We start from the raw sequence: 14,807 nt of genomic DNA, 5'->3' as shown, positions 1-14,807 counted from the left end.
GAGTTGGAGCTGTCCTGGGATTAATGCAGAGTAGCTTTCCACATAAAAACATTGTTTTTTGAATATGCAGCAGCTATAGCAGGTCTGTGGCACTGACGTGTGGATTAGTGATTGGATAGTTTTATCTATGGAACGCTCAAGAAGAAGATCTGAATATCCTCGGCACAAGGAGGCCGAATTTCTCTTACCCGGTGAAATGTAGCTTTGCCTATCCCACATCCAGCCAGTGCTGGGGGACGGAACTTCGTGACCTCTAGCACTCTGCTGGGAATGTTTTCTTAATTATATATAATCAAGAAAAATGGAATGATTATATATTCCAATTCATGTCTAGCAGTCCACCATGGGTATAGTTATGGATGATGTTATCTTGGTTTGCACTTGCTAATATCCTGAAAAGCTGGCCTGCTGAACCAGCCTTATGTGAAACCCAACGTATACGAAAGAGTAACTGAAAATCAGCAAGTAGCCCAACGCCGTTTACTTTTGTCCTTGGAGTTACTGTCTCTACTCTGGTCTGTAACTTCTTCAGTTTACTTTTTAGTCTAAGAGTGCTGATTCTTATAAGTATTCTATTCTTATTCACTGTGAATACATCTTCTTTTTTAAATAGAGAAAGAAAAGTACATTGATTTGATATGCTAAAAAAATAAAAAGATGATCCAAAATATACAGAACAATTAGTATGAAATACAGATCTTCTTTCTCAGTGGGAAAAAATAAAAACCATATTGCTGAAGTCTTTCAACATTTCATTTTTTAATTTTTCCAATAGTACACTCTTTAAAAGAAGTTAACAACTTCAATTCCAAATATAAGGATTCAATAATGCGAATGAAAAGCTGTCATTTTCAGTGAAGCTGTTGCCTAATTACCCTGGAAAAAAGTATTCTTTTGATTGAACTGATGCAAAAATCCCTTAGAAAAGCTTCATTGTTGCCTGTAAAGAGTCTTCTTAAGGTCACTTTTACTTCTAGACCATCCCCTTGTTTCTAGTGAAAGAGTTTTGCTTGGTAATGGCTTGTGGTTCCACAGTGTTTTGTGTATGAGAAGCGTAGACTAAGAGATACTACTGAAGTCGCTCAAATTGTAGATTCTGCCACAAAAGGACGTCCCAACACTGAAACATTTCCCCTTAATGTTCAGCAAGACACATGAAAAGAAAACTCAAGTCCCACGTTCATCTTTACTTTGATCACCATTTTAAATGGCATGAAAAGGCTGCTGCACCGTCGGAAACAGAGCTCCACGGCCCAGTGTGCTTATTAAATGGCCTGCAGGTTCGGAGCGGCCGCCCCAGCCCGGCTTGCGGTCTGCAGACGGAGGCATCTGGTTGCTGCTGGGGGTCCCGGGGCTGAGCCGGGTGCTCCCCGGGGGTGTTCTCTCAGAAGCAGGGGAAGAAGCAGTGCTCCCAGACAGCAACAGAACAGCGTACGAAACAGTGCTCTCCATCCACCCGATCGTTTCCTGTTCAGAACTGGCCTTTACTGCTGGGACAAGAGGACACTCCTGTTGGCTTTCATTTTTTCCAGACGCTTCACTAAGTGGCCGTTGCTCACCTCGAGCTCTTCTGTTTTGTCCAATGCCGAGCGAAGCTGGAAATAAAGGCAAAAGGCAGTGAGCTTGGATTCCAAGCCTACTGAAAAACAGATTACGACCCAGACCCACCGAGATTCTAAAAATACACATATACCTACACGTGTGTATACGTATATTTCTTAATTTAAAAAGGAACACAAGGCACAAGATTCTGGCCTCATGAGTACCTAGGGAACCTTCCTCCTCTGAAATAGCTAGACCCCAGACATGGCGCAGTCCTGGGGATCCTGATGGTCTCACAGAAGGTGAGGCAAACAAACAAACAAGAGCTGAGCCAGACCAGCTGGAGGAGGTGATCCCCACAGCCCTGGGCAGCTGGGTGCTAGGGCTCTGCAGCCAGAAACCAAAGTGGGACTGCCTGAGGCCAGGATGATCATCCCCGGGAGCCAGGGCCACAGAGCCTGGGGGTCACAGCAGGAGGCAGATCAGCAGGGAGCTGCCTGGACCAGCAGGCAGTGAGGCAGAGTGGAGGTGCCCTAACACTGCCCTGTGATTGTGGAGACGTGCATCATTAGGACAGAGTCTGCAGTTCTGCTTCCGATCCAAAACCCTCCAGGAGGGTGGGCGGGGTCCTGAGACAGGTTAAACGCCCCTGCCCTGCCTTTCACCAGCAGAGGCAGAAGCAGAAGCAGAAGCAGAAGCAGAAGCCCTCTTTGTAGAAAGTTCCCCAAGTCAGGCCTGGGGTATAAATTCAAGTATATAAATTCAAATCAAGCATAATCTCATCAAACACCAAACACACGATGGGACAAACCATCTGAGTCAACAGAAGCAATAAACAACAGAAACAGACCCCCAAGACTGAACGTGTTTCAGTCGTCAGTGTGGAAAACAGAACAGCTGTGTATGAAATCTTTAAAGAAATAAGGATGCAATCAACAAAGGAAACATAAACAAGAAACAATCAGGAATGAGAATACGAAACAAAAGGAGGTGAAATGGAAGATCTACAAAAACTGTACATTATGCAGCATTGGGAGGTAAGGAGATGGGAAATGGAAAAGACAGATGGTAGAGAAATGCAGAGGGTCCATGAGAAGATCTGGCATCCTCTGATCAAAGTCCCAGGGGGAAGGTGGAGTCTAGGGAAGAGGAGTTACTGAAGGAGATCGTGGTTGAAAATTTTCCAAAATTTATTTAGAAAAAAGACCTCACAGATCAAAGAAACACAACACATCCCAAGCAGAACAAATGGCAGTAAACCCACATATTAACACATTAGAGTGAAATGTAGAAAATCAAAGGCAAAGAGAATGGAAGGGCAGCTAGAGAGGGGAAAAAAAAAAGATCACCTAAAAAGAGTTAGAATGACAGATCTCTTAGCAGAAGCCAGAAGATGGTGGCATGATAGTTGGAATCACCATAGAGAGAAAAACCACTGACAGGTGATTCTGGCCCTAAGCTCCTAATTGGCTGAACTACAATTTCCTTTATGGTGTGAGCACAGCCCTTCAGAGTGGTTTGGGCAGATATGACAATGAATGATTTGGCCGCGGGTTTCCCGGCGGTAAATCCTCCCTTTGCTCTCCCAGCTAGAATATCATTACCCATTCTTTTCCTAGAAATAGCCTAGAAAATTTACCTCTCTTTGAAGTTTCCGTTTTTCAGCCTTAAGTTCATCTTCTATCTTTTCAGCATTTTCAGCAGCCAATTTATAACGTGATACTTGGCTTTCTAACCTTATGACCTGAAAGGAAAGGAAAAATCATGTGTATAAATTGATAGGCCTGTTTTCTTTCCCCGATTGCTTTACTATATTTGAGATCAAAAGGTATAATTTAATAAAATGAGAGAAAACACCATGACAATAGTTATGATCTAGCATTTGGGACTATTACACAGGTTCTAGCCACGCAAGCTATTTGTTCATATTTATGAGCAAGCCAGTACTGACACCTATGAGGGACTCATTTCCTCCCTGACCCTTGTCCCAAGTGTGGTTCCCGCCGTGCAGACCCCATGATACCATCTCTCCCCGATATGGGTCGATCCTGCAGAACCAGGCTGGTGAGGCAACGGCTCCACCAGGACCTCAGCTCCAGTCTAATCTCTCCCAGGGTTGGGGGTGTGGGGAAGCAGGAAAGGGAGGAGAGAGGCAAGGGACTCGGAGAGCAGGGTGACGGAAGGCGGCTTTGGGGTGGCAACTGCGGCCAGAGACTCAGCCTGCCCTCAAAGGCATGCTTCCAAACACGCATCGCTTTCTAAGTGCGCTTCTCATTTTCGTCTCTACAAAAATTCCAAAAAGTTCCAGCCACATATACCCACAGTGGAGGGGGCAAGAGTACCTGCTTTTATCTCTCCCTCCGGTTAGGACACAGTCTGTCCCAGGGCCCAGCATGCTGGAGGCATGAGCGCCCCAAATCTAGGGGCCAGAGCAAGCCGATGGGCTGGGAGGGAAAGAGGGAAAATCCAGGCAAAAGGGACATCCCTGCATGAAGCGTTTTGTAATTAACCGATTTTTTTTTTTTTTTTAAAGAACAAACTTTCAAAAAAACCCCTAACCACATTAGGTACTTTCTGCAACTAACTTTGTTTATAAAGGATTAGTATGGATTGTAACAGCCCAGATCCTAGTTATGACCTCTCCCTCCCCACATCCTCTCCTTGTAGGAAATACACAGAGAGACTTGCTGCCTTGTTTATCCCCCTTAGGACCTTTTTTGGTTCTAAAATTCTCTGCTTCTTTTTGTCCTCAGCCTTCAAGTCTTTCTAGCAAATAAAACTTCAGTTAATCCTCAGTTGGGCGGCCAGTGATTGCTTACAAGTGTGCACGTACATTTTGTTCTAATGCAGTTATCTCTTGCTCAGATTTTGCAAGTTTAAATTTGAGGTCGCTGATCTGTCTGTTGGCATCCCCTAAAGGTTGAAAGAGAAGGAAAATCTGTTAAGCTCTTGGGCTTTTAAAATGTTAAAACAATAGTTACCGGGAACCAAGCCCTTACTTTATAATCGTTTTGCTAATCTGTAATTCCCGACCTGTGGCCTCACAACTCAGGAGGCGCTCTTTCTCCGCAGCAGGGAGAGTGCCCTTGAGCAAAGAAGGCAAAGAAATGGTAGGGGGAAGGGGGAAGGGGAGAGAGGCTGGGCCTGCTTTTGTCCCCGTAAGCCTCTTTCTAGTTGACTGGCACAGAAAAATACCTTCCGATTTCCCCATACAATCAGCAGATCCAAAGACTGTATTCAGCGTAGTAAACGTGGTTTCTAGCAGCGCGTCAGCTGGTGGTACCTTGGTGCACGTTTTGGGGCACCTGTTCTGTTTCTTAGGCTCAGACAGAAACATCCTTGCTCTGCCCACCTGCCCATCCTTGCTCTAGCCCACAAGGAAACACCTCTGTGCTTCTGTACTCAGGGCTTTTGGGGGGACGTTGGGAACACCGGCCGTTCCTTGCCACGATAGTTTTTCTCCTCCCGCATTAGTACAATAAAAATCGCGAATGGCAAAGGGATTTCTTCTACACGAGGATTGACATTTACTTTGTAGATCCATCACATGCACGTCCGTCCCGTTTTGTAAGATCCCATCTTCCGGGTGCAGACTGTCTAATCTGATATTCCTCTGTCTCTCTTCCAGCTGCCCTTTGAGTTTCTTAATCTGAAAACATCCACCAATAAAGCACGTTAATTTCTCTATTCTAAATGAGACGAGAGCCTATCAGAAAGGAAGCTGCATGTAACGTAAAAGCCCACACCCCCTAAGTACAATCCGATGTTGCCTTGCAGTCATTTCGTGTGTCTCGAAGGGGCCAGAGAGACAAGGGTTCCATAATGAAGCAGGAGAGAAATGTAGTAAGACATTACAATCCACCAGGAAGATGGGGGAGTCTCTCCCGTTTCATAAAGGAACAAACCCAAATAAATAAATGAAAAACCTTGTGCCAGTTAGTACTCTTCTCAGAAAGTAATAGTAGTATACAGGATGAAAATGGAATTATATTTACTGTAACAGGCATGCACTATTTTGTAACTCTGGGTGAGAAGTTATTTCTAAGGTTGAAGTTCCTCTCGAATTCAGGAGGAGATTTTCCATAGAACAGTTTTGAGTGTTTATCTATGAGTTCATAAATCAGGACACGATTCCCCTTTGCTTTATTCACTAAAGAGCCAGGAAGGGCCACCAGGAGCCTTCCAGGCACAGCAGCGCTGTCCCCGACAGAACCCAAACAGGTTGTAGGTTTGCCACCTGCAGAGAGCTGGCCTCTACATAGCTTTCTTCCCTCTGAGACAGACACACGCACACAGAGTAGCGGGAATTGCAGTTAACAGCCGTGACTGCAGAATCTTCTGCTATGTAATGGGGTGTCTCCCAGCCCTTGTTCTGTTAACCTCTAATCTCTGTGGACTTGTTGGAAGTCCCCCCACACACCGACAGGAGCAGAGCAGACCCCCCAGTGACATACAAACCATCGGTGCATGCTGCTTTAAGAAAACAAGTACAGAATTACCATGGACACATGTTTTTAAAAGATCACAGGCACTTCATGAGAATCCTCCCACCACATTTAGTGCCTTACCCAATTTTGAGAGAAATCTTCAGATCTTGTAAAAAGCGAGGCAAATACCTTTGATTAGGCTTACGCGGGGAAATGAGAGAAATCGAGCTTCCTTAGGAAGTGATTGTGGAATAATTTAATACTACCCTGCATATGAAAAAGACCAAATAGGACAACTGTGTAGTATTTCTTGAGGTAGAAGAGATCAAGGAAGGTAAACTATAGTTAAAACAACTTGGATCAGCTGTAACAAAGAAATACCTGCTGGACAGGGGTGCTGATCACTGAGAGATTTACAAAACTGACTTTTACGGGCCAGTGGAAGAGGAAGGGTGTCGGAATGTCTGGGGAACACCCTTGCCTCTCAAGGCTTAATCGAGGCCTTCTACATAAATCTTTATTTTAAGCAGCAATTCATGTAGCATGTACCAACTTCAGACCATGGCCTTGAATCTTTGGGACATCCTCTCTAAATCTGATATGATTTCTGATCTTTTACTTGGGTAAGAACATTAAGAACACTGGTTGGCTTGCTAATTATTTTCAGCCACGATGCATCAGGGGTTTCCTGATGAAGCAGGAAGCTAGAATGGGAAGGTTCCCGGTTTCAGGTGCCCCGTTCCAGAACCCGTAAAGTAATAAAAAGATCGTTACCTGTTCCAATAAGCATTCCCGTTCATCAACAAGCTTTTTCAACCTAATATCTAAAGAAATCAGAAAGATACAGGTTTAGGTGACTCCATGGACTGCCCCTTTCAGCAGGTTGCTAAACTGAAGAAGGAGCATTGGGGTTAGTGAAACTGATGATGAAGGTATTATACACGTACCACAGCGAATGAGGCCACAGACAGGATGGGGGAGGAATTCAGCCAAGGGGGGTGAACTGCGTCAACCTCCCGCACATGCTTGTCTCGTCAGGGCAGCATCCGGCTGCATGCAAACAGGCTAATCTTCTACTCTGGGTTAGCATGCAAGAGCTCTAGGGCCAAACCACACTGCAACACAAGATCTCACAAGGCTTCACGGTTTAACATCATTAGCAAGGTACAAACACACTGAGAATCGGGATCAAATATCACCAGCATTTTCGTTAGCCTTGACTTTCCAAGTTTCCATCCCCCAAGGGTCGATCTTCCTCATTTCTCTCAAAGACTCACCAATGTCAGAGTTCTGACTCTGCTTATGAACCCTAAGTGTGCCGACAACACATCCCGTAACCCACTTGTTGCTCTTCTTTTGAGGAAGAACGCAGTAATAACTTAGGTTTCTGTCATTCTTCCCACCCCAGATATAGAAGTCTGCATATATGTAAGCACCTAGAAATCCCCCAAACATCTCTCTGAAGGGGCATTGAGTAAAACATTCTCCAGACTACAGAGAGGAAACCAAGACCCAGGGAGGACTTTAGGGGCAAAATCCTACACCAGTTTCAAGGCAAAATCAGGACGACATGATGGTGGTGGGTGCTCAAGGGTGCTGTGCCCTCACTGTGTGCCAGGCACTGTCCCAGCCGCTCACACCACCTCCCGCGAAGCCCTCCAGGTGGGCACTGCTGCCACATCCCTCTTCGACAGATGAGGACCAGGCCCAGCAGCTTTCCTAAGGCCCCAGGGCTGCACCCCTAACCCCTGCACCCACTGTTTTCCTAAACACAGCCCTCTGAGTCAGACCGGACTCCTGGCCTGAGGCTCTTCTTCCCAGGTTTTGATTAGCTGTGTGAAATGGAAATAATTCATACAAAACGCACCTTTGTTTTCATTAAAAAAATCATCTATCCACATTCTAATCCAAGTTACGTGTTTTCGCTGATTGTTTTTCCAAACATCCTAAATTGCTATTTTGAAAGGCACAATAACAAAATAAATGAAAATAGAAAATGTTATGTATAAGATACATTTATAATCCTTTTGAGTTCCATTTTAATTTACACACAAACTGCTTCTGACAGATGTTTTACTCTGTCCCTTCCATAAATGCACCCAACACTGAAACAAAAATCAAAAATAAATTAAAAACCTGGCTCTCTTATTCAATATCACTTTTCATTTTATCTTGTATATTTTATATTCCTATATACAAAAACCACAGGCATCATAAGAAACACTGAATATATCAGAAGGTGATTTGAGGCTCACATATCTATTTACAATTTTATTATTATTTTTTCTATTAGAAGACTTCAAATATCTTAGACAGAAAGTAAAAAAAATGTTAAATTGTAATAATAGTGCTAACAATAAAAAACAAGAGCAATCTGACCTTTAGTCTTATAGTGAAAATATGAAAAATGGAGAGAGACAAATGGAAGTTTTAAGGAAGAGAAATTTTAAAGCAGAAGTGGAGAAGATTAAAACTAAATAGTTTCAGGAAACTGGAAAAAAGAAAGAAGCAAAATTGTTTGATATAAAGAAAATAAGCACTGAAATAAGTCAGGGAAAGACAGACAGTATATGTTATCACTTACATGTAGAATTTGAAAAATAAAACAAACGAATGAATATAACAAAATAGAAACAGACTCACAGATGGTAACTAGTGGCTACCACTGGGGAGAGGGAAGGAGAGAGGGGCAAGATGGAGTAGAGCATTAAGAGGTACAAACTACTATGTATAAAATAAATAAGCTACAAAGGTATATTGCACAGCACAGGAAATATAGTCACTATATCATAATAACTTTAAATAGAGTGTAATCTATAAAAATATTGAAACACTATGTTATACACCTGAAATGAACATAATATTGTAAACCAACTATACTTCAATAAAAAAAAATTAAAAAAAGAAATGAAAATGAGTGCTGTTTATTTTACAGTCTTAAAAGTCAACAAGTCTAACCTGTGAAGTGAACAGTGTTGCATGACTGGTAATTACTGTGATACTGAGCAAGAGTGCTGCAAACCTATACGCACTAAGCAGCCTTGCTCATCATTGGTCTCTAACACCCAAATGATCAGCATTAAAGAAATGAAGTCACACTGTCTCAAACTCAGAGTTTTCTTTTACACTGGGAAGTTAAAATCAATTGGCAATTAAAGTTATTTTAGTAACATTGTTAAAGGATTACATTTTTTAAAAATCTGGTTTTTATATATTAAATTCCACCACACTTTCTGGTGTGAACTTTAGAGACCCGGGAAACAAGAAACAAAGTGGTGAGGTCATACAGACAGTCACAGGGGCAGCAAGCAAGCACCGGGACCCCCAGCCCTGCTCCAGAGGGGCTTGCGTGTTGTGACCGCGTCTGTCCAGGCTGCAAAGGTCAACCACCAGCAACAACCATGGTCACTCGGCACTTACTCTCTAGCGCTTTACTGGGTCTGATCCTCACCACCACTCTAAAAGGCAGGTTCTAACCCCAATTTCAGAGAGTAAAATGAGACACAGTAAGGGTAAGGAGCTTACTCATAATAATATATTGTCAGGAGGATAATTTTCATTCTGTGGGTTAATTTCATCCAATCCGGGGCCTCCTCTCCCCATGGCAGAGAAAGTCACCTCCCTCCATATTCGCAAAGATAATGATCACGAGACTGACATCTCAAGAAATCCACTGAGTGTGGTCCCTTCTCCGCTCCCTCCTTGCCCTGACTTAATTTGATTATAATCCATGTGGTCAGTTTTCAACTTCCCCAGGGCTAGCCTCCCACGCCAGGATCGCCCCTCCTTCCTGTAAAAGGCAGAACAGGGCCAGGCTGCTGAAGAGGTCTGTACAGATGGCAACTCCCTACAGCAGCTGCTGCTTCAGTTCAGCCCAACAGCTGAAGCCTTTCACGTCTCAAAAAATTCGTTCGTCTTTGATGTAAGAGGGGCAGAGAGGGTGAAAGGGAGAGCGCGAAAGGGTTTTTCTCCTGCAAGACTGTACTCCCTATATAAGATCAGCACACTGAATAAGCACGTATTCTGTATGTGGCACGCTCACAAACACCCCTTCCTTTCCTTCTGGAGCCCGGACATTTGGAATGAATCTTACTGTTGTGTTCCCTTGTTTCGATGGCCATGGCGGCACGTCATACAAGGCGGTCTCCTAGAAAAGGAATCTATCAATAGAAAACAGGAACCCTAAACTGTCTAAACACCCAGAAGCAGCATTCCAGGGTCCTAGTGACAGTGGAAATTTAAATGTTCAGGTCATTAGGTTTTCCATTAATTGGAAATACTCAATGTTATAGAAAGTAGTCAATGCCAAGATATCCCATTCTTAAACACTCTTTTCAAAAATTTTACTGCTTCCCAACCTTTGTATGTTATAAAATAGCCTATAATTCAAAATTCTGTTACCTTTCCTTATTTTTTACAGAAACTCACAATTATATTTACATACTTTGGAAGGAAGATTAACATTTTACATACAGTAGGCGTGTTCTGGTTTGGGGTTGAAAAATACCCCAGCTTTTTGATTTAAAGTATCAGTGATCGATGCTTTTCTCTGTTCTGCCTTATAGTGAAACCTCAGTGGTCCAGGTTCCTCTGGGGTTGTGGCTGACAGGTCACCTTTTGATTCTTTTCTGAGTCTGAGTTGTTTGACATTGCAATCTTTCCAAATTGCCTTATATACTTCCACGCCTTCCTACGCTGAATATACCAGAGGTAACCATTTCTTGATAATTCAGGGGCCTTCGCGTGTACATTAATTACTGTGTGGGGCTGTAATATCATCTAGCCCTCGGAGCAGAGTAATTGATGTTCATAGTGAAGGCTCTTAGATTATCAGGGATGGTTTGGCTCTTCAGAATCCTTATCTTTTTTTTTGCTGACTTTCCAATTCTCTGCTGCTTCCACTAGAGATTGGGTCCTATGTGTTTGTTCATGGGCAGAGCACCTTCCATATAGGAAGTGATCTACATGTTTATTGATTAAATGAGGGATGAACACTTGAGACTGCTGGCTGGCTGGCTGGAGGGATGGGAAGCCTATAATAATGCCCTTAAATGTGCTGTTGAATAACATGGGAAAGAAAGGAAAGAACTTAAAATGGTTTGATGATCTCACCACTGAGTGAGTTTGGCTGTTGAATCACTTCCCCAGAGGCCTTTAAAAGTAGGAAGGAGAGCTGTTTCCCAATGTGCATTCCGGTATGAAAGCAGCTTTGCTAAAGTTAGAGATACCAACTTTAAACTCCTTTGCAGCCCTTGGACTTGATTCTCTAGCAAGTCCCATAGTTTTCTATTTATATGGCACAAGTGGAGAGAATTGATCAGTCCCATTATCCTCTGCTTCAGGACACTTATGCAGAAATAGTCAATGTTTATTTGAAATTCTCATCATCCTCTTCAAAACATTCTAAGTATTGGCACCTGTAAGCAAAGCAACAAGATGGAGACCTTTCTCAACTGGGCTCTTCATCAGAACCACAGACCACAGGAGATTCTATGAGGAAAGATCTTACTCAAGGATGGTCCAACACTAGTCCCAGTCTAGATGCCGGGAGAGAAGCTATTCACTACTGACAATGGATATTACGCATGAGTCCTCCATAGAACCCCAACTGGGAATTAGCAACCCAGAAGTAGATAAAAGTAGATTAAAGATGATATTATATAGCCACAGCCAGAATTCAAGTAGCACAAGAGTGATCACAGGCTTGTAAAATTATAAAATGTTTTTATTTCAAATTTTGTTGAGGTATTGGTCATTTTTGCACTCAATTATATCTTGTAACAATAATACGAAGTCATACGATCTCATAAAGTGTCAACAGCATTCAAACTGTACATTCCCCTGTAATTTTAATATTTTATAATGGTTTTTTATTTAACTTTACAATTATTTTTAAAATGTTTCTTTATATAGAAAATATATATCTTGTTCAGGAAGATCAAAACAAGAAATTTCCGGTAAGAATATACTGAAAAACAACAAATGAAAATATTTATACCAAAATACCAAGTGATTCAACTATTTAAAATATCCTGTTAGAGTCTAATCAGAAGTTTGCACAAGAATAGCATCCTTTTGTCTTGCTCTACTGAATAATGATGAAACAAATACAAAGAGAAGTAATTTTAAGGTTAAAAAAATAAATTTTAGAAATGATTCTCCCTGCCCAAATACTGCAGTAGGAAATGCAATTACAACATGTATCTCTTCCAGAAAAAAATTAAAAAAAAAAAAAAAGTCTTTGTATAAAATGACTTTGGTACATAACTGTCAGGAAGTCAAAATCTCCTACAAAATAAATTCAGGTATCCTCAAGAATGAGATCCAAAAGTATTGGTCTGAGATAAAATCCTTATATGAGGTAAAAGCAAGTAAGTTATCCCTAGTGCTGTAAGATGTTTATTTGCTATCCCTAACATGATTAATTACTGTCCTAACATGCAAATCTCATCACTCAGTGACCTATAGGCTGTTTGGCCATTTATGTACCTTTTAAATAAAATACCATACAGGTTATATTATACATATCAAGATCAAATATGAAAGCACATATATTTAAATGAGACACCTTCATTTAAATCATACTCATAATGTGGAAATCTCAGGATACTATTTGGTCACTTCAATTAGATGCTGATACTTTTGGTCAAGAATATGCACATTCATATCAGCTTAAGGCAAAAGCGAAATATTTTGATGCTGATTTTAAGCAGGAATAAAACAGTGTACATTATTGTTTGATGCTCTTGGAATGCTCTCCATTAGAACTAACTCTAATAACAGAAGTGTCCTTCTCATCTGTGTGATAACCTCAGTGATGAAATAGAAATCTACAGGTAACAGTCTATAGCTTCAAGGATTAGATAACTTGGTGGTGGATTGTCATTCGGTGCATCTATACCAATCTAGACCATTTTCTGAGTCTCACCGGTGGAGTCTCTCACAGTTGGACTTGCTGTGCAGTCCTGGCCCCTCCCTAAGGCCCCGCCTCAACCTACGACAAGGTACAGTCCTCTTTGCTTCTGCCCCTCCCGTGTCCACCTGTCATCTCTTCCTTGCTTTCTGAATTAGAGTCCCCCGCCTCGCCTGCTGGTGCCACGTCATCATGTTCTAGACTAACGCTATCTGAGACCTTCCTGATGGTCTGACCTACATTTTCTGATGTCACATGCTCTTCTGTGCCTTCTGTTTGACAGGCATCGCTAATGTTCTTTGAGGGACCTTCGTCTTGGAGCGGGGTGCTGCCTGGCACTTCCTCATCGTCTGGACCTGGAGGATGGCTGGGAGTGGTGCTATCTTCTTCAGAATCATCTTTTATAGCACCTTCCTCTAATTCTTTATTACTGGCACTGGTGCCTGATGACTGAACTGTATTATCTTCAAAATCCAACGTGTCCCCATCAGCGACTGCTTTCCCTGTCTTAGCGTTTACACCAAAATCGTCTTGGTTAAGTCCTCCATCCAACTCAATTTTAGGATTTTCTGGACCATCGGCATTTTTACTGCTTCCTACCGCAGTGTTCTGTTTTGGGTTTTTAGTGACCTCATTCTGTGCTTCTACAACTGGTTTTTTGTCAGTAAATTTTACCTGCTCTTCTTTCACTTCTCTTAAATCTGGGTTTTGAAATGTTAACTCTTTCTGAACATCTTTGGTTTCTACAGGTGCTGGTGATTTTTTCTTCTTGTTTTTCTTTTTCTTGTTCTTCGTTTTCTTGTGCGACGAATCCAGTGCCTCTCCCGGTTGGTCATTCTTTTCTTCATCGGGCTCTTTCACACCTAGGGGTTCACCTTCAGCATCTACCGTACTTGGACCTGTCACCTCCTGAGGACTGCTTTTGGCTTCTGGAGAACAAGGAATGGCTTGGACTTCCAGCTTGACTGGTTTCTCATCCCTTAATTTTCTTCCTTTACCCTCCTCTTCATTGTTCTCCCCACCTACCTCTGTGCTCTGAATTGGGACCTCCTTGGGCTCAGCTACTTCCTGGTTGGTGAGTTCTTTCTCTAAATCATGCCCTGAGCTTGGGTCCAAGCCTTCTGGAGCATCTACCTCCCATTTTTCACGGTGACTCACTGTGTCATCGATACCCCTCGGAGGACCTGAGGCTACTGTGCCCACCTGCTCCCCCGATCCGGTGAGGCCCGCCTCTGGCACAGCCTCTGCGGGGTTCCCACTCTGCTCCCCAGTGTCTGCACTGCTCTCCCTTCCAACTTCAGGTATTTGCAAAGGAGCAGATTCCTGATGTGGCTCTATGCTAATCTCTTCCAAGTTGGTTTCAAAATCTTCCTGTTTTTCTTTCTCCCACTCTTCTGCAGATTCTTTACTTTGGTTTTTGACATCCAAAGCATTACTGCTGCCCTGCCCAATCCTAGGACCTGGGATTTCACCATCTAGTTCACTGTTTATGACCTCACTTGACTCAACCTGCTGTGTGTTTTCAAAGAAGGAAGCGTTCTCCAGAATTTGGCTTTGAACCTGTTCCGCGTTCTCAGGATTTACTAACGTTCCTGGGGAGGGGGCACTGTCTTCAGAGGTTTTCTGGTCCTCGGCATTGTCACCAGGATGTAACACCTCTGTGTCCACAGAGTCCTCTCCTGGGTCCTCTTTGTGCGGTCTTTGCTCAGTGTTCTGCAAGATTTCTCTTTTCCCCTCATTCTCCACCATTTCATTGTTCACCTCCACTTCATTGGCTCTGCCTAAAAGACCATTGAGAAAATTGAAGGGACCCCATGATGTGGCTGACCGCACAACATATATTACAACGCAAACACATGTTCTCTTTCCCAGCCAACCCCGCTCCTAAAGAGAGAGAGAGCCGTCAGAGCAGCACGCGGACAGAA

The 14,807-nt window shown here is 42.8% G+C and overlaps 1 protein-coding gene across 37 annotated transcripts in view; it reads right to left on the bottom strand.

The window, feature by feature from the left end:
- Nucleotides 1-740: 740 nt before the first annotated feature.
- Nucleotides 741-14,807, bottom strand: part of LRRFIP1 (LRR binding FLII interacting protein 1) — a 147,178-nt gene continuing 133,111 nt past the window's right edge. For 31 of the 37 annotated variants that reach the window (XR_009009013.1, XR_009009020.1, XR_009009025.1 and 28 more), the window contains 3 exons: nucleotides 6,917-14,663; nucleotides 6,744-6,793; nucleotides 5,102-5,191 (listed from right to left, as the gene is read on the bottom strand). Coding sequence is in view for 6 of the 37 variants with exons in the window: in XM_057551273.1 (XP_057407256.1) it covers nucleotides 1,485-1,595; nucleotides 3,182-3,286; nucleotides 4,376-4,455; nucleotides 5,074-5,191; nucleotides 6,744-6,793 (464 nt within the window). In the remaining 31 variants the exon portion in view is untranslated. Of the gene's footprint in view, nucleotides 1,596-3,181; nucleotides 3,287-4,375; nucleotides 4,456-5,073; nucleotides 5,192-6,743; nucleotides 6,794-6,916; nucleotides 14,664-14,807 lie in introns of those variants that run through there. The other 6 variants (XM_057551273.1, XM_057551276.1, XM_057551275.1 and 3 more) reach the window with 1 other exon arrangement.

This window comes from Balaenoptera acutorostrata, chromosome 8, assembly GCF_949987535.1.
Source record: "Balaenoptera acutorostrata chromosome 8, mBalAcu1.1, whole genome shotgun sequence".
Classification (NCBI taxonomy): Eukaryota; Metazoa; Chordata; class Mammalia; order Artiodactyla; family Balaenopteridae; genus Balaenoptera; species Balaenoptera acutorostrata.
The sequence above is the reverse complement of the archived record's forward strand: the minus strand, read 5'-3'. Positions and strand labels throughout refer to the sequence as shown.